The sequence below is a fragment of the Spodoptera frugiperda genome, chromosome 4 (genome assembly GCF_023101765.2).
Source record: "Spodoptera frugiperda isolate SF20-4 chromosome 4, AGI-APGP_CSIRO_Sfru_2.0, whole genome shotgun sequence".
Lineage (NCBI taxonomy): Eukaryota > Metazoa > Arthropoda > Insecta > Lepidoptera > Noctuidae > Spodoptera > Spodoptera frugiperda.
Window position 1 is genome coordinate 5403553 of NC_064215.1, and position 26697 is coordinate 5430249.

General features: G+C 35.9%; 4 protein-coding genes across 5 annotated transcripts; 3 read left to right on the top strand and 1 right to left on the bottom strand.

Moving 5' to 3' along the window:
- Positions 1–1767: 1767 nt before the first annotated feature.
- Positions 1768–10502, top strand: LOC126913096 (uncharacterized). The gene is made up of 8 exons (XM_050708014.1): positions 1768–1884; positions 2027–2129; positions 3557–3688; positions 4710–4944; positions 6020–6175; positions 6452–6609; positions 6722–6776; positions 7193–10502. The coding sequence occupies exons 2-8, from the start codon at positions 2042–2044 to the stop codon at positions 7422–7424; spliced, it is 1056 nt and encodes a 351-aa protein (XP_050563971.1). The 5' UTR covers positions 1768–1884; positions 2027–2041; the 3' UTR covers positions 7425–10502.
- Positions 10503–13571: 3069 nt separating this feature from the next.
- On the top strand, positions 13572–16019 carry LOC118272327 (opsin-2). Its single transcript, XM_035588716.2, has 8 exons — positions 13572–13738; positions 13859–14050; positions 14135–14344; positions 14443–14579; positions 14663–14828; positions 14919–15105; positions 15267–15349; positions 15608–16019. The coding sequence occupies exons 1-8, from the start codon at positions 13686–13688 to the stop codon at positions 15717–15719; spliced, it is 1140 nt and encodes a 379-aa protein (XP_035444609.2). The 5' UTR covers positions 13572–13685; the 3' UTR covers positions 15720–16019.
- A 2150-nt stretch (positions 16020–18169) lies between these two features.
- On the top strand, positions 18170–19363 carry LOC118272329 (uncharacterized protein C16orf52 homolog A). Its single transcript, XM_035588721.2, has 3 exons — positions 18170–18538; positions 18783–18995; positions 19079–19363. The coding sequence occupies exons 1-3, from the start codon at positions 18436–18438 to the stop codon at positions 19264–19266; spliced, it is 504 nt and encodes a 167-aa protein (XP_035444614.1). The 5' UTR covers positions 18170–18435; the 3' UTR covers positions 19267–19363.
- A 1520-nt stretch (positions 19364–20883) lies between these two features.
- Positions 20884–26467, bottom strand: LOC118272325 (leukocyte receptor cluster member 8 homolog). Of its 2 annotated transcripts, XM_035588713.2 has the most exons (5): positions 24980–26447; positions 24292–24814; positions 23973–24177; positions 23642–23849; positions 20884–21565 (listed from the first exon to the last, which is right to left on the bottom strand). In XM_035588713.2, exons 1-5 carry the CDS (start codon positions 26062–26064, stop codon positions 21403–21405), a joined length of 2184 nt encoding a protein of 727 aa, XP_035444606.1. In that variant the 5' UTR covers positions 26065–26447; the 3' UTR covers positions 20884–21402. The 2 variants fall into 2 exon arrangements, with proteins under 2 accessions (XP_035444606.1, XP_035444605.1); XM_035588712.2 differs by having other exon boundaries at positions 20884–23849; positions 24980–26467.
- Positions 26468–26697: the final 230 nt, after the last annotated feature.

Below are 26697 nucleotides of genomic sequence, written 5' to 3' on the forward strand. Positions count from 1 at the left end.
GACAATAACTAGGTTATTGGGAGCGAGTAACTGGGTGTTTCAAGCCATGTATTTATTGTATAAAATGTGGTGCTATCTGCCAGTTTACGTATGAGTGCGGTTCCAAAGTTAAATGTGAATCTCGTGTTGCGGTTAACTTCGCAAGCATTTAACGCACGCAAGTAAATGTTAAATCTCATCATCACAAATTCATTACTTACATAAACCTACATACAATTTGATCTAACTTTTAAAGGAAAATTATTTACTTTGATTTTATGACGATTATATAAATATAAAAACATAAATTACGTAGGCAATCTTATTACATAAACGTAATGTCGAGTCTTATCGCCTCCTTCTAGCTCGTGTTTAATGAATGAAAGTAAAAGTTTAATGAACTGACTATAAAGAGCTCCAATGCGTTTTCAAATTGTTACCAAATTGTATTAGTTTAGGTAATTTATTAGTCATTCGATATTGTAATATGAGTCCATGAAAAGACAAATAAGTACAATTTTTAGGTATATAGGTACAGATGCAAAAAAGGAGAATACAATTTAAAATATTCAAGTATACTCTTTTTTTCGTAGGACACTATTAGGATGATCTTATGAGCTGTAAACTATAAATACCTAATGAAAACTTAATACAATCGATTTTTGGCCAGAGGGCTTACTACCAAGTAATAATAAATATCAACAGTCCAATTACAAAACAGATCTAAGCTTTTCATCGTAGGATTTGAATTATCTCGCAGACGCAGATTACCATTAGTATGTAACACAGTTAAAATTCCAAAATGTGAATACAAACCTATTTTATATGCAGTCTTAACAACAATATCTCATCTCAGCTTTAATCTCATTATTAAGTAGATACTTACACAGTCTTACAATTGTTAAATACATAATTATAATACCTATTATTTTGTTAATTCAGTACATCGGTTATTCCAATCTATTTATGGCAATCATCTCTGTAATCATTAATCATTTGGGCCTGCGAGGCTCGCAGCAGTGAAGCATCATCTGTACAATTCTCAAGCATCGTAATTTTTATTAACGGAATTAGGACGCAGGTGGTCTGGAGCTGAGAGGCTGCATGCGTGCGCAGCGGCCGCGGCTCGGGGCGGCAGCGGCGCGCGGCAGTCGGCATGAGGCGCGCGAGGAGCGTCACGGGGCCCTTGCGCCGCGCCCACCCGGCCTCGGGCGCCACCTGGAACGTCCAGGTACCACTGACCACTCACCTACTACGCCGTGTCCCCGCGTCCACTGACACACTTCATCTCACACACTCCCCACATCATCTCAAACCCTCCATATCTCCGGACAACTTAGCTTGGAGTCTGTGTGATTTAATCACCTCAAAAAAATGATAGCTGGTTCCTGGAACTCAACAGTTGGCTAAGAACTTGTTGCACGATGAACTCTGATCTTTGAATACATTGAAAGGATTACCATCCACTTAAATGCGTTTACAATAGGGATAATAAATCTTTCGCCGAGAAAATACAAATCGAGATAAATATTGATTTCATAATCAGTTTACAACAAAGGTCCACCACGTTTACGAACGTAATTATGCAAATATGTCATCGGAGATAAACATTATTAGACTGTCGTTATGTATGTTTGTACAATAAAGGTGCAGCAGATGTACATCTGTTCTCCTTTGTCTACGCGCATTTTTAACAAAGCAGTGGCTACATCCGTTCCGTTTGGCTAATATTATAATGTGTATTTATTTACTTTGGCGAATCGTGAGATAGCGTCAGCGTTGAATTTGTGTCGAGTACGTGACAGTCGCGCGTGGAATCCGCGCTCACTCACATTCTGTTTTCAGTTTCATTATGTCAATATTATACCGTCAAGTGGAACTAAATAAATACTACACGTGCTTTTAGTAAGCTTAGTTGGAAATAAATAAAATGTTAAAAGTACATATACGGAAAAATTTACCAAACATATTGCAAAGTGTTAATTTAGAAGGCAAACTTACAGGATCCTAACACATATGTTCACAATATTCCCCTTTAAATATTCAGGTGGTGAAGGGCAAGATGAGCTCGACCTGTTTATGGCACGCCTGCAGAGCTCTGTCAGCTGGCCTGCTGCTGATGCTGCTCGGAGCCGCCATGGCTGTAATAGGTAAGACATAGATAATTTACTGACAAGATAAGGTTACAGATACCTACTTGTAATCCGTGCGTACTACTTTATCATCATCATCAGCCCGTTTCCACCCACAGCTGGACATAAACATCTTCACTAATGAGGTTCAACTTGGATTGACAAAAGATCTCAGAGATATCAATGTACCAGCGTTACTTTCCTCACTTTGTAGCATGTTATTGTACACAATCAGATTTCTAGTTCAGATTATAATTTAGTATTGTCAATATAATATCACCAAAATATAAACACCCAAAATTCTCATGTAATAGTGGAGTGGACACCCGATTATGTGTAAATTCCAGACATCGTGCTTGTATTAATTAAGAATTTTATTGATAATTGCATTTTGCCAGATCTGGGAATACTAAGTCAAATTTGATTTGTTAGTCGCAACTAAACTCGCACTAAACCAGCAAGCTTGACCAGTGAACTGGTGCGGGTAGTATATAAGATTAAAAGCCATATAAATAGAAAAGAGGGCCTCGCCTGTAATGAAAGTTCTTATCATCATTGTACTGAACCTCCCACTCTCCTCAGCTCCGTCCTCCTTGAAATTATCGAACTGAATCTCGATCTTTATCACTTTTAGAGGAAATAATTTAGGTGCTTTATCGTGAAATCCATTTCCTTCTAAGAGAAATAGTCAATCTTTTCTTTATATATATTTTTTGTTGATTGTTATTAATTTATTAACATGAATAGAAAATCCCAACAAACAGTCCGACAGTTGGTCAGGCAGAAAACTCGTCAGACACGATCACTTCGCCTGGTTGGAGAATCCTCCTTTTCTTAGGTAACTTTACTCACTGTTCCCTAAACTATTAACATTATAATTCTACAAGTAAAAAACATGAAAGTAACAATCTTATGCCATGCCTCGCGTACGTTACAGGACAGTTTCATCCTTATAGAAAATCTCGCATCCTTCACACGTTTACTACATCGACTTCGCAATACGTGCCATTTTCCCATTCACGGCGTCGACGTGCCGTAACCCGTCAATAACAAAGCGGCAGGGGTGGCAAACATACATATGTAATATACGTGTTGCAATGTATGGTAAGCTTCCTGTCGTCGGCGCACGTGACGGCCCTGACGCTTCCGTCTGCAGCCTCCGGTCTCTCGCTTCGTCCCTACTTATTGATGAAGCCCACCATACACCATACAGGCGTTCCGAGCTATTGTTGCCGCTGCGCTCCATTTACTAGCTGCTGTCGGTACGACGCTACATTCCGAGATATTTGTTTCAGTTTTAATTAAAAGATGCATTTGCATACAAGAAAACACTACTACATACATACGTATATAATTATGTACCTTACGAAAAAAAGAAATGTTAGATATTTGTATGGAATTTCTGTTATGCGTTTAAGTTAATGTTGTGTGATTACTATTTGAAGGGTACTACGCGGAGACGCTGTCGGTGGCGCAGGAGATACGCGGCAATTCTACCATCTCTGTGAAGGACGAGGCGCGAGGCTTCCATCTCAACAACCTCTCGTACGCTGGACCAATCGTTATGGGCTTTGGAGGTATGTCAATCTACGAATCAGGAAAAGACCGGGTTTTTTTATCATAATTATTAAATAAGAAACAAACAAAAGGAAAAATCTAAAAATAAAAAAATAACTATTATTAGTCATATGTACTGATAACTTATCCACCCACTGATAGGTTACGATTTGTCTGTCAAATCTTCCCTAAAAAGGGAAAAGGAGAAAGGACTTATGTTAGATTTTTATCCTAGAAATCTCACGGGAACGGGAACTATACTTTAAAATCCCGGGTCTCTATCTTTTTTTTAAACACTTATTTGAGCGAAATTATTTAATTGATACTACGATATTTTAAGACCCGGGAAAGGACGTCTAGGAATTTTTAACCCGGAAATTCTATGAGAACGGGAATTGCGCTAAAATCCCAACACTTCTTTTTAAAGTATTGTACATCTGTACGGCTAAAACCCCAGTCAAATTGTTGGTTTTTGAAACCACGAAAGTAGATTCATTTCTCAATAAATTAATCTTATGTACTGTTCAGCCTTAGAAAATACCTTGGAAAAAACTAATTCAAAAATCCTGATTCAGCTATAAATCATTATTATACGCCGACGAAGTCGCGGGGTACAGTTAGTAATATCAGTAATAATGAAAAATATCAGCTACGAATGCTACGCCGCTGTAGCGCCGCTACGCGGTTGTTGTGCTACAACTTCGTAGCTTATGACGTAGCACGTAGTACGGCTGTGCAACAGCTACACTCTTGTTTTTATAACTACATGCCGTACCTTTTTTGTCAGTTACATAAGTTGTCGTAACAGTGGCAGTGCTATGAGCTAAATGCAATTTAAGCGCTTGTCTACAGAGAGAGAAGAAAACTAAATAAATACATGGGAGTGACGTAAATTGTTGTTGACACTATCATATAATTCGGATACATTACTATTAGTTTTCTAATACGTCTGTAGAGAAGCACTGAAATAGCATTTACCATTGCATTGTGAAGACTTTTCTACTCAAGAAGAAATTTAAAAGTAATGAGGGTTATGTTTAGGATTCATCGTGGTAGCGGCGTGCGTGATGACGTTCGAGGCGCGGGACAGTGCAGCGAAGGTGACGCCGGCGCGGCCGCAGGCGCTGCCTCGGCCCCTGCCGCGGCGCGGGCCGGCGTGCGCTGCGCCCGCGCGGCTCGACCAGCTCGGCGTGTACCGGCTGCCGCACGTGCTGCCGCTGCCGCACGCGCTGCCGCTCGCCCCGCTACCGCACCGCCATCGTCCCACACATCACAGGTACTAAGCTTCTCAAAGACAAACTCAACTAAACACTGCCCCCATATCTTTGTAGCTAGCGCCAGTAAGTGTTAAGACATTTTAAAATCGTAGTATTGAATAAATATTAAATATTTACTACGTCTAGCTATAAAGTAACCAGGTTAACACATAATATCATAAACATGGAATACTTTTCTGAAAAGATATTAAGGTATTATTATTATTGAACACAGTAACACGTATTTACAAACGAGTATATTATGTACGCTCCATTTATAAGAGCGTTTGTAGATGTTCGTTTACTTTCTCCACATAACGGACCGTCAAAGGTGCATTCGGCAAAATTATTCGCTAGACATTACCATGTGACACCGTGAGTCCGGTAAAAAAGGACGTCTACAAGCGCTGTAATGCGTTATTTGTTGTATGTAGCTAAGACTTCAAATAGTGTAGTAATTAATGAGTGTTATGTCCGTTTCCGGTTTTCCTCATTAACGGTTTACATTTATATAGTCCTACTTTATTAGCATACGCTAATAAAATTATTAGTACAAAGCAAATAAGTTTACGTGTATTTAATTGATTTATTCGCTAATGAACTAGGAACTTGTACATATGTGTGCGCACAGAACAATTATGAGTGTACATATGTAGGTACACTTTATTACGGATTAAAGACGTTAAAGTTAGTAGCAAAGCTTACACACGCATTTCAAAAATGCAAATAATAAACTTCCTAAATGAGAGAAACTAAATAAAGAAGTGCGAGTGTATGCACGCGTCATCTGTAATATCACCGTTGAGACAGACTGTAGACCCCAGACCCGTAGCTATTTGCTTCAAAGCCTCAGCCATGCTCACAATTATTCATGTCATTGCTTACCGTTCGACAACGCAGCAATAAACCAATATTTGAGCCTGATTTTCCTCATTCAACAAGAGAATACAAAACACGGGAACATTTGTTGCAAAAGCCCGTAAGGTGGCGACACATGCTACCATGTATCGATATTCGGCACCGTTTGATAGTGCTGACGCCATTGTTGGCAAGAGACTGGGACGATGATGAGGGCAGGCAGTGTATGTGACACAGAACTGGTGGAGAGAGAGGGAAGGCTCGGGCTCGGTTTGGGTCGGCGCCCGACCTGCATAGCGCCAGTACCCGCGCTGCCATGCCCGTCAGTGCGCTGCGCCGGCCGCTGCGCCGCTACGCCCTCTCCGTAGACGAGCCCCCGCAGTCAGCAGTTAGGTAATTCACATATCTACATCGTTCAACGCTATTTTCACGAACTTCATTTTGTTTGTCGTTTCAGCTTAGTATTTCTTACCCTTGTCTGGTACCTAGCTTCTACCTTTATCTACTTGTATTTTCCAAATGTGTTGATTTAGAATTATTGCAATAAGTACCTTTACAATTTTTCTTCCATGACAATACATTAAATTTAAAATATTATTTTATACTATGCAATCTATAGATTTTTGGTGTTATTATTACTGTATATTAACATGATCGGCGTTTTATTAGTGCCAGTGCAGCTGAGTCTGAGTGTGGGTCACAGTCGTCGCTAGCACTGGACTTGCACGGTAGTGGCGCGTGCGCAGGAATCACATTGCGCGTGCGCGACAACACACGCCGTCGGCCACTAGCGCGCCAACAGCGACTCAGGGACGACACCGTTCATCGTAAGTATTCTATGTAGTACATTTGTACAGAGTTGAAACATTATAAATATTTACTTTACACTTAAAAGTATAATTACAGCCTGAGGACTTAATTAATATTTTATATTTTCAGCAACTCCGGTCGCGAGTATCAACAACATAAATAACATAGAAGAGCCTACATTCAGGCAAGTATCAGATATTTTACTATCTAGTATTAATATGTAGGTACTTAGTAGGAAATGCAAGACATTGGGCCCAAGCGGAAATTTTTTAATTTCGAGATCTCGCGAGATTGGCAGTTTTGTATGATTTTTGAGACGAGATCGATATTGCATTCCCTACAACTTAGGGATAAACAAAAATAACAAATCCTGCATTGAAATATCAGTATTAAATTAATAAAACTAAAGAGTTTGTATTTTTGAATGCCCTAATCTTCGGAATTGCTGGTCAGATTTGAATAATTCTTTTTAACCATTGGTACGATCAGTAGGAGCCCAGCAGAGTGGGTGAAACTGCGCGAAAGTAACTAGTTTCAAAAATATCTAAGTAACATTTAAGCCATAAGCCTTGTTTTATAATAATTCTGTCTCAATTTCAGGTCAGACGAAAAACCTAGCAGTAATAACCCAGTAGAAATGCATTTATGTGTGGAACAAGAGGAACGTGCGAGCAGTGCACCGCCCGCGCCGCCGCCGCAGTCCTCCCCGCCGCCGTCACCGCGGCTCGTCGTCACCCCGTGCTTGCCCGAGCCTCCGAGCACGCCGCCGGAGACATACATCGTCATCGAACCCGCGCAACAAACCCCAGAACACAATGTGGAGGACAAATGAGAAACGCCTCAGTCTCGCACCGACGAGACAATCCAACGAGTTACAGACGCGGATGAAGCCTCTTGTTAATACTTTTGTATGAATTATACAACGTTTTTCAGTTATTACGAGAGAATAATGTATTGTACAAACATACATTTACTTACCGAGTTTTCGATGTGTCTTCATAAAACGGCGACAATTAGTATCTATTTTTAGACCCACTATTATGAGGTATTATAGTTAATTGGTATATACCTATGTGCATTTACGCAAACTAATATGACAAAGATGTAGGCCTACCACCTGGCAATGATAACATCTTTCAATCTAAATAATATGGTGCCGTAGCAAAGAAAATATTTGTAAATGTTTGTACGATTATATGTATAGAAAGAAGTATTAGTGCGTTGCAATTAGAAATCATGTCGGTTAAGAAAACCAATAAATTTGTAACTCCAGTAATTATTACAAAAACATTCGTAGTACCGTGGATCTCAATGGAACAGCTTATGGTATAAGTAGTCGCGAGCACAGACACTGACTGTAGATAGTACCTAAGTATCCTCAGTATGAGAATGCGTTGAATCTCGCACTGTACAACTTCAATGTTGACTGTACTTGTTGATTGAGGTGAGATGTTATGTTACGAATGTAAGATGTTATTGAAGGCCTACACAACACTTTCAATGCCCCGACGATTTATTATAACGACACTGATAATCTAACAATAGACGCGAGCGACAGTATCGCATCCTGAATCGTAGAGCTAATGCGTATCAGATTAGGTACAATGTCAACCATTTGTATCCATCTATGTACCTTATATTTTCATCAAATTATTTAAAATCACTTAATTATTCAATGTCACTCTAAAAACAACTAAGGTTATAATTATCTAAACAGTAATATAATAAATAAACTTCTATCATTTTTAATTTAATCATTCGTTATTAAATTAAAAGACTGATAAAAGCGAATTTCGTATGAATTCACATAATCTTACAATAAAATAAAAGTTAAATCATTTTTTGTGGAATATTCATAAAGTTCATACATAATTTATAACATGCCTACATGTCAATCTTTATTTAATTTTAATTATTAATCAATAATAAATATTTATTTTAAATATTATTAACACATTAACTGCCACTTAGGTCACCGGTGATCTACGTTAGTAGAGGATTTGCCTTCAACAGTTTTCTGATGGCAGTTAAAGGCTTAACTAGCTTTTGCCCGCGACTTCATCCGCGTGGTATAATCAGAATCAGAAATTATATCAAAAGTTTATTATGTCATATGATAATTATACTAAACAAAATTGTACTAAATGAAATTATGTCAAGGGATAATGAGACAATTTGTTATTATGTCAACTGTCACACATCCATACTAAGCTTTCCGATCTAAAACAAACCAAAAGGGGAAGGGGGAATGACAATAAAATAATAAAAAACTCGCTCGCAAGACGAGTGCGAAACAAACACTGCCGTACCATCCTTTATTAGAACCATTTCACCACATTTTCAGGCCCCTATTTGAGAACCTCTGGATAACTCTATCTTAGTTTATTTACCAGTTTTAATCATCAAACAAACAATAACATAGGAATGATTTCAAGTTTGACTCCGAAATAACATAAAAATGTACTATGAGACTTGTCGTGCACTTTTAACAAAAAACATCTACATTTTCTAAGCTTTTATATGAGATATATACTACTTCAACATACCTGGACTAATGCTGAAGACATGCACATACAATTTGACATGTGATTAGATAAACCCCGTTGTGCCTCGGGACCCCCTTCCCTTACTTAATACATTTGCACCTCCTTTACAGATTTGTGCTAATTTAATATGTTTTCATCAAAACCATTTCCAAAGAAGGATTCATACGATTTAGTGTAGGTAGATCTTAAATAATACTTAACGACGAAGCGTACATAATACTTGTAGTGTAGGCCCCTACTTTGTACTTGTTACTTTATGTACATAGACAATACTTAAACTAAATAATAATGGAACTTATGAACTTATTGTATGTATGAAACTTACATTTTCATCATGTCTGAGTAAACACAAAGACTTTGATTAGTACTTATTAAGTCTGTTACCATTTATATTTCAGCACGAATTTCCGATAATCTGTAGATACAGCTCAATAAGTTTTGATGTATGTAATCATGTAATTTGTCATTAAGTGAATGGTGGTTGATTAGTATAGAATGTTAACTCGAGTAGGAAGATGTCGGTGTGTAGGATGTGAGTCGAGTTCGAAGGTATCGCTTGACTTACTATCATGATTGTTACGTCCAAGTCTATACATACATAAATGTATACAGGTATTTTACGTAATCAATGGGTCGCGAAAGGGGATTTCTTTTTATTTTATTTTATTAAAATGTATTATTGTGAGAAGGAAATTACAATTAAAGTAACGTATCTATGTAAGTGATCAAAATATTGCTTAAAATACGACACTCGCTGAAGGCCTAACCTGAAGTTTGTTTCTTTGTAGTGAGAAGATAAATTAAAGAGGGAACTAAAGCTAACTGCATAGTTATGGTGAGTAGATGCGTATATAATGAGAAAAATAAACAGATATACTTTTTTATTAAGGCTTTTTAAACAGATTTATCTTATTGTTTAAACCCCCATAGATGGTTACATTGTTCTACAGGATCTTATTTATAAGTAGGAAAAAACGTCTTGTGAATGATATTGAATATTTACGGTCATGGGCTTAGCAATTTATCAGGGATTGACTGATTCATTATTTTGAAATTACTTTGAATAATGTGCGTTAGTTACATGTTGCATTACCTACAAAAAACTTGGAAAGTTTTCACCGATTATCGTGTAGAGATGCGTTCCCCGCTTTAGCTTAGGTGTGTTTCTTCCAGCACTCTGTTACTTAATAATCATACGAATAAGGAGATTATTGGTATTCAATCTCTAAATTTCGTATTGCAGTTGCAGTAGATCGAGTTGAACTACATGCAACATTCTAGGAATAAATCGGGTCTTGTATAAAAAATGTCGAAGAAAAAGGGCACAGAAGAAAGTAAGAAAGGAAAATAATTTATTCAGCACCGGGCACGTGCACCAAAAATACGAACGAACAAAAATATGTAATAAATATAGAACAAACATAAACGTCGACAAAAAGAAGTAAAAAGGTATTAAAATATAAATAACAAAAACAAGGTAGCAACTTGCCCATGCCGAAAGAAGTTCCGGGTATTTATTTATCCAAGTTGAATATAATTAAAATTTATTTCAATAATTCGAACACGAGTATTTTGTGATATGTACTGTTACTCTAACTCTTGTAGGTAGTATAGCTAAATACCACCTCATCTCACTTGGTCCATGCGAAAATTGTGATCTCTTTTAAATATTTTTCAAATCTATTTTTATCTGTACATATGTGAAATTGAAGTTACTTGTTGTTTATACTTATTTTAACGTTATCCCATTGATAAAAAATATGTTTACTGTTTTTGACATCAAAGAATATTTTGAAATAATTGAAGTGTATATATATAAGTCAATTAACGACATCAAACTGGGATAGTGATGGTAAAATTAGACATAATGATTGGAATGTGGTCGGTTAGACTATTGATATAAACCTAGTCGTAGAAAAATTGTTTAATACCATACTATTATATGAAAATCGACAGAATATTGCCCGCTGACAGCTTATACACAATAGAAGGCAAAAAATTAAATCCTACATTATTACTTGGGCCAAAATTTTGCACTTACTAGTACTTTTATTCAATCCCGGAACTACTAACTTCAATCCAAACTTTTTCAGTCAAACACCGAAAGTTGAGTTAATATAATCTGTTTCGGGCTTTGCCTAATCGATCCTAGTAGCGACTGGCAAACACGGTCAAACATCGGCTTACTTGTACGTTTAAACGGGACTGTACTGGGACACTTTGTTCGAAATCATGCGTTTTAATGGTAATAATTTTCAGTAACATGTGGGACAAATAAAAAGGCAGTTTTCTACAGTCATAAATAAAATTTAAAGACTTATTCATGTGTCAAAATGTAGTATTCTTACAAACTACATCGGTCTTGGCTAATCTAGTTCAAGCAAAAAATAGGGCAACCCAATATGGTAGGCGGATAGGTAATGACATGACGAGAGCTATAGTAAGCGAATGAATTGTAGTTACTGTCCCGGCGTCGTGCTATTCGTCAGGTTACTTCAAATCCTGGGGGCAGAAATAGGATCCCTGCTGCACGGTGCGCTGGTCGCCTTGGACTAGAACCTTCAGCTAATTTAACAAACTAAGACTTTCTAATACCTGTTTGAGGTGACTGGTTCAAGTCCGATTTTATTAAATTATCGTTTGCCTGACTAAATTAGTTTCTTTTAAGTTTGACGAAAATTCTTCGATAAACGGCCGAAAATCTTCCTTTTTTGGGTATTGACTAAGCGTTCAAATCAGACTTGAGAATTGACTAGTCAAACCTAGAAACGCAAGGGCTTCGAGAATTGATTATAACATTGATATCCCAAAATGAACTATAAATATTCAGTAGGTATCAACTGTGGCAATTACACTAAAATAATTATGTTTTTTCTTATAACAAGTGACTTTGTTGATAATCTTTACAAAGTTTGTCCGTGCTGGTGTTACCCGGTAGAAGTTAGACGTGGTTGTGCTCCTGAACTGTTATTTAAGTAACCAGTACTGGAGCATGTGAGTTGATAATGAGTAAGGTTTGGAAAAAGCAGTCACATTTGGACTGAAGATCGGAAATATGAATTGTACTTTTGTATTATGATAAACTTTAAAAACGTTTTATACGATCTTTAATTGTATAGAGTTCTTGTATATAGTACTTAGTTATTATTTTATAAAATTAGCAATGTGTACTCGATCCAAATGGTTGTTGTGATGTCTATTAAAATTGTTGATTATTCATTTTGTTTTATTGAGTAAGAACATAAAAATTTCCTCCCCAGGCGAAGAGCCAGCTCCTGAATCGCCGTGAGGACTGTACAGCCTGATTTTTTTATCACCAGCAAATTTTTTTCTGAGAGTTAGGTATCATTCAAATATTCCATATTTAAATAAAAACATTTTACAATAATAAATTAACCGACTTCACTGAAGGAAATCGGTTAAAAAGATCACTAAAATGGTCAAAATAACTTTATATCGGAGGTCGGTGTCAAATAAGAGACAAACAATAATTCTCATTATTGTTTGTCTCTTATCCGACTTTTGAAATCAAAGTCAATTTGATCTTTCTTCAGTGTAGTCTTCAGTGAAGTCGGTTATTCTTATTTTGTACCAAAAGTTTCTTTTTATTTAATACAAATGGAATGCTTGACCTAGTGATAAAAAATCTGGCTGGTAATAAAACACCATCTCACCATCTTGAAAGGAGTGGCAAACATTTTGCACGCTTGGGCGATACGAAGTGTATTTAGACAGGCAGTATTCATAATTACTATATTACCTGGAAGCCCCACGTTGGGCGCCAATTTCATAATTATTTTACTTTTGGACAGTTCCACATATAGGTACATAAAGAACACACTGTTGAATTGTTAACGGCACCACACTTAAATAGGAATATTTAAAATACATAAAAGAAATCTAAAAACTTACTGGATCACGTTAGTATTTAATGAAACAAGTTCAATATAAATATCAATTTAAAATAAATTAAAGTAGTTAAATGGCCAATTTTGAAATCGACTTAGACAACCGGAAGTACCTACTTTTAGTTAATAAAAGTCTAACAGTAGGTATAGTATAATTGGGATGTCTGTAATGATGTTTCGATTTATTGCTCGTAATTGTGTAATTGAGAAACAGTAAAATTATGTTTTTCTTTAAATAATTATATATACTTATAAGGAAAATCTACCAGTTCACGAGTCCTCTATATATATACCTCACAAAGTGCTAATGAATTTAGTCGTGTGCCAAGTTCATATGAAAATTAGTGGTTAATTCATTGCTTATGACGTTGTAGGGCTTCATAATATCTTATAAACACATTACATCCGCATTAAAGCAGCCTTAAATACATTACGAGCCACATCAACAGAAATCTCTACCCTCTGATCCAAATCTGTACTAATCCTATAAAAGGTGTCACAGTATATAATCCATTAAATCTGGTTAGGGACGTGTGATATAAAGGCAGACCGCGGACAGTCAAAGCCAGCAGTCAGTCAGTGCAGTGGGCAGTCAAGCACACTACCGAGGACTGCTCACTCCTTCAGTATTCCATCAACATGTATAACCAAACTGAAAATTCCTACTACGATGCACACTTTGCACCTTTTAAGTAAGTAATTTTAAATGCTTAACACTGTCTGGAAAGTGCTAATTCTTTAAATCGATATTTTGTCTTTACTCATATTCTTATAGAATTGAATTAATACTTATAATATAATTGATTGGGCAGATCGGGAGGGCCGAGTGAGGTGGAGATGCTGGGCGCGGGACTGACGGGGGAAGACCTCGCCGCGGTGCCTGAGCACTGGCTCGCGTTCCCCGCACCTCCAGCCAGTGCCCACACCGCGCTGGCTTTGCTCTACACATTTTTTACTGCTGCCTCTCTCTTAGGAAATGGCCTAGTCATTTTCATATTTTCTACGTTAGTATAATAATATTATATCTATCAGTAAATTTTAACGAAAATAAACATCATTAAATAAGCCCTTTTTACTTATTATTGCAGAACAAAGAGCTTAAGGACTTCTAGCAATCTTTTGATTCTACAATTAGCCATATTAGATTTTATAATGATGGCAAAAGCTCCAATATTTATATACAACAGTGCAATGCGAGGCTTTGCCACTGGGACCGTCGGTTGTCAAATATTCGCGCTGATGGGTGCGTACAGCGGTATTGGTGCTGGCATGACTAATGCATGCATTGCCTACGACAGGTGTGTACATTTTTCATTTTGTTTACTATTCATTTGAACAAGTCTTCAGGAGCCAAAATAATTTTAGTTTCGAAACTTAATATGAGTTAACGTTTCAGACATTCAACAATCACTCGGCCCCTTGACGGACGACTTTCCCGTGGAAAAGTTCTGCTGATGATGGCATTCGTCTGGATATACAGCACACCATGGGCTCTTCTACCACTGTTCAAAATCTGGGGCAGATACGTACCTGGTATATTACTTTACCTACTCCTTCTTTATACATCATTAAAAACAGTTAGATTTAGGTATTTATTATTTATTTTCTCTTTTCAGAGGGTTATTTAACGTCCTGTACTTTCGACTACTTGACCAACACGTTCGACACAAAACTATTCGTTGCCTGCATTTTCACCTGCAGCTATGTGTTCCCTATGTCGATGATTATATATTTTTACAGTGGTATTGTAAAGCAGGTCTTTGCACATGAAGCTGCATTGAGGTCAGTTTACTGTGTGATTTGTCTAATCGATTTATTATCCAAAAATACTACAACTAGCGGAGTAACTAATTGAAAATCTTAACTGTTTAGAGAACAAGCCAAGAAGATGAACGTGGAATCGCTTAGAGCCAACCAGAGCTCAGGCGCAGAATCAGCTGAAATTCGGATAGCCAAAGCGGCTCTTACCGTGTGCTTCCTGTTTGTGGCGTCGTGGACCCCTTACGGCGTGATGGCACTTATTGGAGCTTTTGGGGACCAACAACTTCTCACACCCGGGGTAAGCCAAAAACTCCATATAGTTACCTCCCGAAACTTTAATTTTATTATCTTTAAAAGCAGACACTTACTTCGAAATTATTAATCTAAATGAAATAAAATCTAAAGGTGATATTTTCATCAGAACAACACATATCTACATCTCATGTTTTATAATCACAGGTTACCATGATTCCCGCTGTAGCATGCAAAGCTGTCGCCTGTATAGATCCCTGGGTTTATGCAATCAGTCATCCGAAATACAGGTAAGTAAAAATGCACTTAAAATGCACTTTCATTAATGCCTGCCTGTTGCCAAAACGGTTTTTTCCAGTCTTAGGTCTAATATTCACAACGTGTCATTTGACGAATGCATGAAACATGCAACTTATAAATTCCGATAGAGGACAAATGAGTGACGCACCGTTGCCACTTCGTGGACAGTTTTTATTGTTGCTAATCAAAATGCAACCATTTGTAATTTGTAGGCCCCCGTTATTAATATAGATTTATTTTTATTACAGACAAGAACTTCAGCGCCGCATGCCCTGGTTGCAAATTCAAGAACCCGATGATACTGTTTCTACCGCCACCAGCAATACAGTGTCGAATGCTCCACCTGCAGCGCCAGCATAGACTAGTTTACCTCATTTTCTGCCTAATTTAAGCTCAAATTCACTACAAACTGCAATGAAAAGTACTTAAACATCAAAAATTGACATTTAAGTAAGAAAAGTTAAGAAAATCGTTTTTATCATGTTGGTGGTAGGTAAGTAAAGATAAAGACCTCCCAAAATTGATTAAATATTAATACTTAATAAGTTAGTTGTAGCTTAAAATAAACACTCTCAATACGGTATTGACAGATTTCAGTAAGCCCAAAGGCAAACATGATTTTTAAGGATCTTTGCTAGAAAGTTAATGCATTATTGATAATAAATACACATACAAATACAATAGTCATTGAACAATAATAGGTAACATTAAACCATTTTGTTTTTTTTTTTCTCTATGTAGCTAATAAAAAATGTGTAGCCTTACTAGGTTTGCAATCTATATTTTACGACAATTTTACAGATATTGAGGCTAACTTAACTTGTAATTTATTACTTCTTAAAATATTTGTTTATATTATTTTATTTGTCTACATCTAGAAGGCCTTACTGTTTCTGTCAAGCCAATCTATAAAATGTTAACGAAATAATAAATATTGTTTCTGAACGATGACTATGGCGTGTTTAACGGACTGAAATATTATTATTATATACTTACAAGTGTAACTCAAATGCTTGAAATGAAATAACAAATGATGAATTTAAAAAAAAATGTTTATTATTAAATCCGCTCGTCCCTCTCGATACTCTTTACCTCCTCTCCCAAATCACATCACAACAACCTATAAACGGGCCACTGTTCGACCTGACCAAAGGCGGTTCGCATCTATAGTGCGCGAACCAATGCTGGCCGGTTACATTTTTTCTTCTTTTATTCTGTGGCCAAAAATAATCGTGCATGATGGTCGTTATATTTTTTAACTATAATTTAATTTAATGAACTAATATCCATGTATGACTTCACCCGAGTTTCCGAGGAATAAAAAGTGTCACTGACTTTAAAAAAGAAATTAAGGTTTCTAAAACCATTTTTCGTCAAAATCAATCATTTGAAAGTTAGACGCTTCCAAAATGGAAAATTAGTGTGTCCCCTATAACTTATTAATAAAAATTATTACGACATATTTATAGGAAATTTCCTGATCTACAAATTATGTCTGAGGTAATTTTGCGATAAAACTTACCGTTTTCAAGAAAATCGCGGAAATCCCATTTTTGGACCTTCTATCCCCGCTAAAATGTTTTCCTTAAACGGGATCAATTAGGACTTTTGACACAATGTTTATTATAATTGTGATTTGAACATTTGTACCAATTTTCAGCTAGATGTGAATTTGTCGTGGGTCAAATTTGACCGGACTATAACGTCACAATTAATAATGCCCGGTTTACATTATTCCAGTCCAGCGATCCAGTCCAGTACTGGATTGCTTACTGGAAAAATGTAAACCGGCACTGGAATGAACTGAATCCAGTAAGCATTCCAGTCCAGTAACTGGATTCGCGGTCTACTTTTCGGTCCAGTGCGATCAATCCAGTGCAACTGGAATAATGTAGACGGCCAATCCAGTGCCATTCCAGTGCTGACGAAGTACACACGTGTTGGTTGTTTTTGCGGACTTTTTTGCGAAGAAAAAGGATTTAACAATGGTGAAGAAGTTATCTGAAGACGAAACTATAAACGTTGTCTCTATATACAGAGATAATCCGTGTTTATGGGACATAACATCAGAAAATTATAAAAACAAAGCTATGCGCCAAACTGCTTTGCAAAATCTGTGCATTGGTATGGAAATTGAAGGATCTCTTGTTGAAATCATTGTCACTGTAGTGTTCACACTTCAACGGCTTCTAAATAACTGGAATAATGTAGACGTAACAGATCCAGTCCAGTAAGCAATCCAGTACTGGACTGGATCGCTGGACTGGAATAATGTAAACCGGGCATAATTTTATTATTGTCATCCATTCGTTTTGGAGTAAATCGAAGTCCCATACTAATGACATTTCCGACATATTATTATAGAAGATTTAAAGATAGAATATCAAAATCGAATAATATCTTTTTCTTTTTGTTTGATTTAATATACAAATGATTTTTGATATTGTGTATGATAATGGAGTGGATATTTCATAGACCTTTTTATCTTGTAATTTTTTCGTCAATGCACTAAATAGTCTCACGCTATTTCGGAAGTTCTTGAGATATTATTTATAATCCAGTCATGTCAATGTATTCCCCAGTGATTTCCAAATTAGCTAGCGGTAGTCGAAACCGGCCAATTATTCGTATTGGAATTATGTTATCCAGTCTTTACAAACATTAATTATTTTTACTCGATATGACTTAGAAATCGGTATATTGGCTGCTGTTTAAAACGCGCGCTTGCATTTGAGCATAGACCATAGATTTTATATTTGGCATAGACTTAATTCGTACGGGTTATAAGTCAGCTGTCATTATCAATCAAACAAATATGTTCGATTTTACTGTCACTGTCAGATATGTGTAAAAGTAATCTTTGTATTTTTTTGTAAAACAAGTTTACTATATATATTTTAACTTTTAATCAATATTTTTAGTTTATTAAGTTTAGGTGATAGGCCAAAAAACATTATTTTGGAGGTCCTTGAATCTCTGCGTTCTTCAAACCCTATAACACCTATAGCGCGTCAATATGAAAGCCTGGTAATAATATAAATAAATAACAAACTTGGCATTTAATATATTTTCCACCATGGATAAATTAACAGTTATATCAGGTACTTTATTTATGGCAGCTGATGTTTTTGCCATCGTAAGTCTTGCAATGCCCGACTGGATCATAACTGAAGTTGGAGGTAAGTCAATCATAGTAACCTTGGAACCACCCAGAGCCTAATGAATATACAAAGTATATTAACATATACATCAATGTTTTACAATATAAGTTATGTTTTAACCGTTTTTTACAAGTCCTTAAGATATGTAAATTATGTAAAATTGCTCTTCACACCTTTAATTTCCTAAAGTGGAATGTTATCAGTTACATATCTTTAAAATTTATTAATTAAGGTAACTTACTAACTTCCTTGTTCCATACAGGTGACACAAGACTTGGTTTGATGTGGTCCTGTATCACTCTCTACAACCGGCCTCAAGTCTGTTATACTCCAGACCTACAACCCGAGTGGCTGCTTGCTTTAATTTGCATATTTATTGGATGTATATGCATAACAACTACTGTGATTTTGCTAGCATCTAGCCATTTTGATAGAAATGTGATACCATATGCCCGTTGGGTTGGATTTGCAGCAAGTAATGAATTATCATGATTAGTTATTTATTTTATTTTATTTGTTATTGTGAAAATATACTAATGGATATTGTTTGGTTTTCAGTGGTGGTGTTTTGCTTAGCAGCAGTTATATTCCCAATGGGTTTCCATGTGGATGAAATTGGAGGACAGCCATACCAACTACCAAACAGCCACCAAGTTGGCATATCATACATTTTGTTTGTTTTGTCTCTCTGGATTACTGTGATATCTGAATTATTTGCAGGCAAGGTTTGCCTGCCTCATTTTTAGTTTGTAATTAATTAATTGTAAGATATACATTCCATAGTTTATAAAAATAAAGGTTCATGTGTATAGTGTAAATTAAAATATTATGGAAAGTTTTAAATTGGTTTGATTTAACACACACTAAACCATACATACCTTTATAATAAATTACATACTAATATACATATTACATACAATATAATGTGAAAGATAAGTCTGTTTGTTTATCAGTCTTTCACAGCAAAACAGCAATGAATTTTTATCTCTAACCCACCACTTCGCTATAATGGGAGTGGAAGTTTGTATAGAGCTTCCCCATTTTTAAAACTAACAAATTGGTTTGTGGACTATTGTGAGAGTAACAAAAAATTGTGCATTCTTTTTAGTTTTGCCCCAATGCTTTAGAAAATTACAAGCAAACTTGGGGAAAGAAGCTAGTCATAAAATATCTATAAGTATATCATACATTTGAATTATGTAATAACAAACTTATTATAATACTGGCCGATGCCAGCGACTTTTCTCGCGTGTATTACGTAGTGTGACTAATAAAAGTAAGTTATTAAATTGTTCCTTAGTACATCAGCTAACTGCCAATAGTTCCGTCAAAATCTGTACAGCCATTTGAGAGATTAGCCAGAACAAACAGACAGACAAACATTTTAGAAACTTATATTTTGATGTACCTATGTATATAGTCATTTTAATATTAGAAACAAACACTCACAATAAAGTCCAATTTTATTAATTAGTCGAGATTACCTCTTCTCCTAAGGTTTTCTCCTGTATGCGAGGTGCCGCTTGCCAATACCACCGTCCCCATCAAATCACACCACAATTTATACGGTTACTTAACTTACGTAGGTATACAAATTTGGTTCATTCCATTTTCCCTCAATTGGGGGAAAATTCCCATTTGCCATAGGTACCCCAAGTATTAAGTGTGGGAGACCCATGCTTCTGCACGAATGGGCCGACTCGACCGGAGTGATACCACGGCCTCACCGAAAACCGACGTGAAACAACGCTTGCGTTGTGTGGGCGAGGTTACCAGAGGCCCAATTCCGCCCTTCCCAACCCCCGATTCCCCAACAACCCCAAAAGGCCGGCAACGCACTTGTAACGCCTCTGGTGTTTCAAGTGATCTGCTCGTATACGTTCCATACGTTTGTGTTCCATAAAAATAGTATAGTCTGAATGAAATAAACATGATTTTCTGATGTGGTGGCATAATAAAATGTTAAAATTATTTCGGGTACAATAAATGAAATTTTTACTTCCCATCTTTCCCGATTACAAGTTCTGGGGGAAATGCCACGAAAATTTACATTTTCCACCATTCAGGGGAAGACAATGGGGACAATGCTTAAAAATTTTCGAAAGTCTGAATGCCACCGACCCTGGAATTGAGTCCATAAAGTATTTTTACATATACCCATACCACACAGAGAATCGTTGGGGAATCGAACCCGCAACAAAGCCTACATTTTGTCTCTTTCAATTAAACCCCCTTCCCCAAAGGCGGGTATGCATACTATTTGTAATTTTAAAAAATTATGTACGATTTTTTCCACTCATATTGGTGGTTAAGGAGCGAGGGAGATGCGACAGGAGTAGCTAGTAATTAAATAAACAAAAAAATACATTATAAAAACAAAACTATTTATTGAGTACTAATTCTAAACCACGAGCTTTAAAAATATTTCATAATTACGAATCAAAACTTGTAAGTAATAGACAATAATAAAATGACAATATTTACAAAACATTAACGATAACACCCATTTAGGTCCATTCAGAAGCTACATTATATCTACAACGTCTACTGTAACTGCAAGTCTTTAATCACTTCACATAAAAATGTTTATTCCACTGTACTTCACATATTGACTTCCTGCTGTCTTCATGCTGAGTAATAATATCTTCAATACTTAATCCGTAACTGCTGTACAACTGAATATAAGTGTAGGTAAATGTCCATTGTGCCGCCCTCATCCTAGCAAAGTGCTTAAAATTAAGACGTGAATTATGTTGATCGATGATTACGACGCTGACAGGAACAACGCTGACAGGAACGCCGCAAACGGAGTGATGTAGCTCCCGTCGTTACATAATCGCGCAACAACACGTTACTAAATAATGACGGCTATATACAAAATGTTAAAGACTTTGAACAGCTGGAAGACTGGCTTTGCAATCTAATTGAGATTGATCGCAATCAGTATATGAAAGTTTGAATTGACTTAGAAATTCAATTGCCTTAGAGCTTGAATCGAACGCCAACTCTCGAATGATGAAATCCACAGGAACGCTCTGTCTGTAGCTGCACATATAAAAAATTAATTAATAAACACAACCAGCAATGCTGGCAAGAGGACATTTTAGTACCTATATTCTAATTCGTATGAATAGAATATAAATACTAAACATTAAGAATCTCTGATCACAAAAGCAGTAGGGGATGGGACAATAAGTAACTTTATGTAATTTCCTCTACAACAACAAAGTGTTGAAAGGAAGAAAACAATAAATAAAAGTATATCCCAATACTCCATTAATATTTAACTTCATGCACATAAATTAAATAATATAATTATAGTGTTAGAATTACATATCTTTACCTACTCATGACAACTTGTGTCGTGTAGTCAATTAGCATGTTATATTTAAGAAGTTAGCAAACAATCGTCTTTTTTGTCAATTGAAGTAGTGTGTTTCTAGGTATTCTAATATAGTCGTTATAGATATAACATTTATCGAACTTTATTATGTCCAATCCCCTCCCTTTGTCACTAAGAAATAATTCATATCCTTATGATTTGAACACAGTGTTCATGGTTACATACATTAGTCAAAAGATTTGGTGCTTAAATGTATAAATAAACACATGCGCCCAAACCAAAACCAATTATCCAAATTCAATATCCATGCCCTGACAATAGTATATTAGTACCTAAATATTGTATAATAAAAAATATTGGTAGTACACTGAAATTCATGTAAAATACAGAATTCACGCAAATCATATGATTTTTATAAGCGCACATTTTGCTTTCATACTACGCTAGATCTTCTGGTTATTCCAATTAGGTAATTTTTATTGTAAATTAAATAATCATAATAAAAATAACGATGTGCTCGATTTATAAGATTTAATAAAATAATTTTTCAAGAATATTATTTCGTATTACGCGTTAAGCGTTAAGCCTACGATTCAAAGCACCCCGTGATCAGCCCTTACGGCGCGATGACCACACTACTCCAGGTAACTATAGTCGACACTATCTAAGAGGTCCCTCTGCTATTTGTCAGTCTATGTACCGCTATAACCTGTTTTAAATGTACTAGAACATCCAAGTAAAAAAAAAAATCAAATCCATAATATTTATCCATTACTATGTCACTTTCATAACCAATATAGACAAATCATTCAGAAACTAATAACTCAACAGCCTTCTAGAATGACTGTCATTTCAATTTCAAACCTTCAGGTCCATTACCATAGTGAAGTTACAAGTCAGTTGTTTGTTTTCAGAACTATCTTAATTTATATTCTTAAAATCAAAATCGAATCATACATGTTTTTGGTTTGATTGAACATATTGATTGATCATTGATTTTGTTTATAATGGTTTGGGTCTTAGAAAAACCTTTTCTTCTTGATGTTTTGGTTTAATTTAATATATAGTATATTATAAGATCTTTGATATTGTGTATAATGGTGTGGATCTTTCAAAGACCTTTTTATCTTGATGTCATTGTTTCGTTAATGCTCTTCTAGAGAGATTATTATATTTTCTGATCCGGTGATTACAAACTCTAATTATTTTAACTCAATATGACTTTAGGATTGGTCATAAACAACAACCAACCTTTTTTACCTCTCACTACATAGCAGCTGTCAGAGTTAGCCTCTGGGATTGTGATGACTATAGTTAATGGTAATGTTTTATCTTAAAATGCCTCAAATATTTAGCCTAGTGAAGCATTTGAAATACCCGTTCCTTCAGGTGTGTGAATGCGCCAGTTAGGAGACTAACAACTTTTCCAATTAAGTAATAAATTTGATCAACCATACAAACCGGAGAAGCTAATTAAAACCTTTTAATAAAAACAGAATGTTGCCCTTGCCCAGGTAAGTAGAATAATGTGGCTTTTTTGCAGGCTATTGATCTATCATTGCACTTATAAATACTCATTGATCTTACTATTCTATATTTCTCACCTTTCTTAATTAACATTATGAAAATACTTGTTTTTGCAAATGAATTGAAATTTTATGGGTTTATAATGATATGAAAATAGAAAGCAATTCACAGATCGCACTGTATGTATGTAAGCGGCATAACGCATAGCCCCAATATGGAATAGTAAATTTGTAAAAAAATAAAGGACGTACGACTTTAAGATGTATTTCAGGTACTGCTTTCGTTCTCGTTCAACAAACCAGTCCATGAGATATCCTGCCATCATGGGGGCTGCTCTATACAGCAAGAAGAATTTATGTAAATTTCCTGTAGCCCACGCACATCTTGTTTGAAGTGCATGTTTGACACACTTATTTTCTCTATCTTCCTTTGAAAGAAACTTAAAAATTGTAGTTAAATCTGAAAAAAATATGGCATTTATTATAATAGTAATTATTGTTTGTATTATCATTGTTACAGCCTCAGCATAATCATCATAATTATATTATATTATATTTATATTATGTACTATAAAAATCTTACCTAAGGTATTTTTTGTGAAAATATAATACAATATCCTGTAAGCTGTAAATTCTGGAGCATTACTTTTACAGTCAGGCAATTCACTGTACAGCATTTTGAGCTGAGTCTGACACTGATTAAACTCTTCATGGTCGCCCTTCTCAAGAGCAATTCGTGCATGTGTTTCATACACTTCTACAGTGAACTCATCTCGAATTCCTTGTACCTGAAAAGTTACAAAGATGGTTATACATTTTATGTAATATCAAAGATTTGTAAATAACACACTAGTACTTTTAATATTTTTTATGATCTCCAATGAATTGGTTAATTTACTTACAGTTAAATCTTGCCTGATAGATTTCAACTGATCACAAGTATATGTGTAATCTTGTTTTTCTACCCATTTATCTTTAACATATTTGAGAGAATTTCTTAAAACTGTCACAGGTCGCACTTCACATGCTTCTGGTGCCCTTGTCAATCTTAAAAATGACTTTTCAATATCCAGACATGTGCCCACTATGTGCATGTTATTTATTTCATAGTCACCATCAGTGTCTTGGATAATTGGTCTACGTATAGTTGGTTCTTGTCTCTTGATTCCACCCTGTAAAGAGCTGGCTATGGTAGGGACACCTGTGTTACCAAACCGTTCAGCCCTTTTCTGCAGTTTTTCAGCATTACCCTGGAAATCTTCAACAACAAATTGGTCAAATGATTGTTTCTTTTTGTTTGTGTTTTTATGATAAGGTTTATCATTTTTCTTTTGATCTAAAGACAGTCTATCCTTAACTTTCTGACGCCCTTTGCCTTTTACAATTTTTTTGTCATCAACCTCATCACCAGAAGCAGAAGAGGCGCTGAAAATAATTAGACAACAAATTAATATAAATATTTCAAAACCAACATAACAATATAATACAAAAGCTTTTAATATCAGAATTAACTATCTACCCAGTATTTCATATACACAATTTACTTGTTGTTGAGACACAGTTTAAAATAAATTCAATATAAAAACATACCTTAGCCTTTTCCTAGGAGGACTCCGAGACTTAGATCTGCTCCTAGTGCTAGGGCGTCTCCTGCGCTGTGGAGAGTTCTTATGACCATTAAAACCCCGGGTGTTTATTGAACCACGACTTTTATGAGGTTCCGTAGCATTTTCTACCTTCTGATACAAATTTAATGTGCCACGCACAGGCTTTACAGCCAGATTATTTCTTTCACTGTGAACACTCGGAATAGGTTCCTCATCCCAATTCCTAGTCCATATTTCATCTTTATTGGCAGCTGCAGTTATTCTTCCTTTTAGACATATATCAATTTGATCACGATCAAATGCAGATTTACATTTTTCATAACATCTTTTGATATATCTCTCTAAACTTTCAGGCCAATTATTTCTAGAATCTGGATCATTGAATAAATTACAGGCATTTTTGTTTTGAGCCTCATTAGTAGAAATACTTTCATTCATGGTGAATTTGAACTCTTCTGGTTCTGGTGGTTGAGGTATGTCTTCTGTAGCCACTGGAGGAGGCAGTGGTACATCAATTGGAGGAGGAGGGGGCTTAGGGATTTCCGGTGGAGGGAGGGGTGGCAATGGAGGAGGATGGTCAGGCAGCGGGGGCAGGATTTCATTTGTGTCTTCAGTTTTATCCTCATTGAATTTACTGTTAGGCTTCTTGCGTTTCTTTTTAGGGCCATTGTTATTGGAAAGAAGTGGATTTTCGTTTACAGGTAGAGGTGGTGGCTTTCTCATATTGTTGAGATTGAACCTAATGGGAGATTGGTTGAAGAATGGACGATTGGTATCAAGGGGAGACATACCAAGCAAAGGGGAAGTTGGAGGTGGTTTTGAGAATTGGGGGTGACTTATATCAATCTTCTGCTCCTTGTTTTGGTGAAATTGATGAGGATTATTATTAGAAAAACCTCCATTGTTAACCATCGGGTTAAAGTACTGGTTGTAGTATGGTGGATACATACCACCATGATATCCATTATATTGATGGTACATATTCATGTTATAGAGCCACGGATTATGATTTGGTGGCAATCCACTTACTGTTTGTATCGGAGGCTCCTTTGGACCATTTTCAGCCATTGTTTCGTAAAATAGCGAGTGGAAACTTACTCAACTTAGTTGGTTAGACGAATAATTAACGTATCTAAATTATTAACAAATTAATTATCTAAGATGTCCTTTACCAAAATGGCGACGACATGTCACTCAAAACTCATTGTAATACGTTACACTTTCGGCAGATGATCTTGAACGTGTGTCGTAATAAGCTTCTGTAGTGTCTCCTTTCAGATTTGGAGCAATGAAGTTCACTTTAAACTTAAACAACAATAAATTGAAACTAGATCAATAATCAATAAGTACGAATAAGTGCATTCAAAACTCAACAACACATTTTTACAACATTGAACGCATTACGCCATAGAGTTTTTTTTTAACTAAGAACACAGAACATACTATACTAGGGGTAAGAAGCGTACACCAAAGAGTATATATCAGTGTTGCCAACGCTTATACTAGCTCTCCATCAAATTCAACCTTCAAAACTACCACTAAACAAAAATTATCCTATCTAATATGGACACAACATTATGGATCTTGATATTGAATTCTACTATAATAATTTCCAATAATAAAATCTACCAGCCACTAGGAGCAACATTTCACCACTTCACCACTAAATTGGAGTCGGGGACCCGACCAGGGCCGACCAGT

What these genes read in the sequence shown, in the direction of transcription:
- LOC118272329 (XM_035588721.2), top strand. Translation starts at nt 18,436, where the DNA reads ATGGATAAATTAACAGTTATATCAGGTACTTTATTTATGGCAGCTGAT. An exon ending in GATCATAACTGAAGTTGGAG is followed by an intron (nt 18,539 to 18,782) that starts GTAAGTCAATCA and finishes TGTTCCATACAG; the next exon opens with GTGACACAAGACTTGGTTTG. An exon ending in TTGGGTTGGATTTGCAGCAA is followed by an intron (nt 18,996 to 19,078) that starts GTAATGAATTAT and finishes TTTGGTTTTCAG; the next exon opens with TGGTGGTGTTTTGCTTAGCA.
- LOC118272325 (XM_035588712.2), bottom strand. Translation starts at nt 26,064, where the DNA reads ATGGCTGAAAATGGTCCAAAGGAGCCTCCGATACAAACAGTAAGTGGA. An exon ending in CCTCCTAGGAAAAGGCTAAG is followed by an intron (nt 24,815 to 24,979) that starts GTATGTTTTTAT and finishes AATTATTTTCAG; the next exon opens with CGCCTCTTCTGCTTCTGGTG. An exon ending in TTTCACAAAAAATACCTTAG is followed by an intron (nt 23,850 to 23,972) that starts GTAAGATTTTTA and finishes TATTTTTTTCAG; the next exon opens with ATTTAACTACAATTTTTAAG.
- LOC118272327 (XM_035588716.2), top strand. Translation starts at nt 13,686, where the DNA reads ATGTATAACCAAACTGAAAATTCCTACTACGATGCACACTTTGCACCT. An exon ending in GCATGCATTGCCTACGACAG is followed by an intron (nt 14,345 to 14,442) that starts GTGTGTACATTT and finishes TTAACGTTTCAG; the next exon opens with ACATTCAACAATCACTCGGC. An exon ending in CTGGGGCAGATACGTACCTG is followed by an intron (nt 14,580 to 14,662) that starts GTATATTACTTT and finishes TTCTCTTTTCAG; the next exon opens with AGGGTTATTTAACGTCCTGT.
- LOC126913096 (XM_050708014.1), top strand. Translation starts at nt 2,042, where the DNA reads ATGAGCTCGACCTGTTTATGGCACGCCTGCAGAGCTCTGTCAGCTGGC. An exon ending in CCCCCGCAGTCAGCAGTTAG is followed by an intron (nt 6,176 to 6,451) that starts GTAATTCACATA and finishes GCGTTTTATTAG; the next exon opens with TGCCAGTGCAGCTGAGTCTG. An exon ending in ATAGAAGAGCCTACATTCAG is followed by an intron (nt 6,777 to 7,192) that starts GCAAGTATCAGA and finishes TCTCAATTTCAG; the next exon opens with GTCAGACGAAAAACCTAGCA.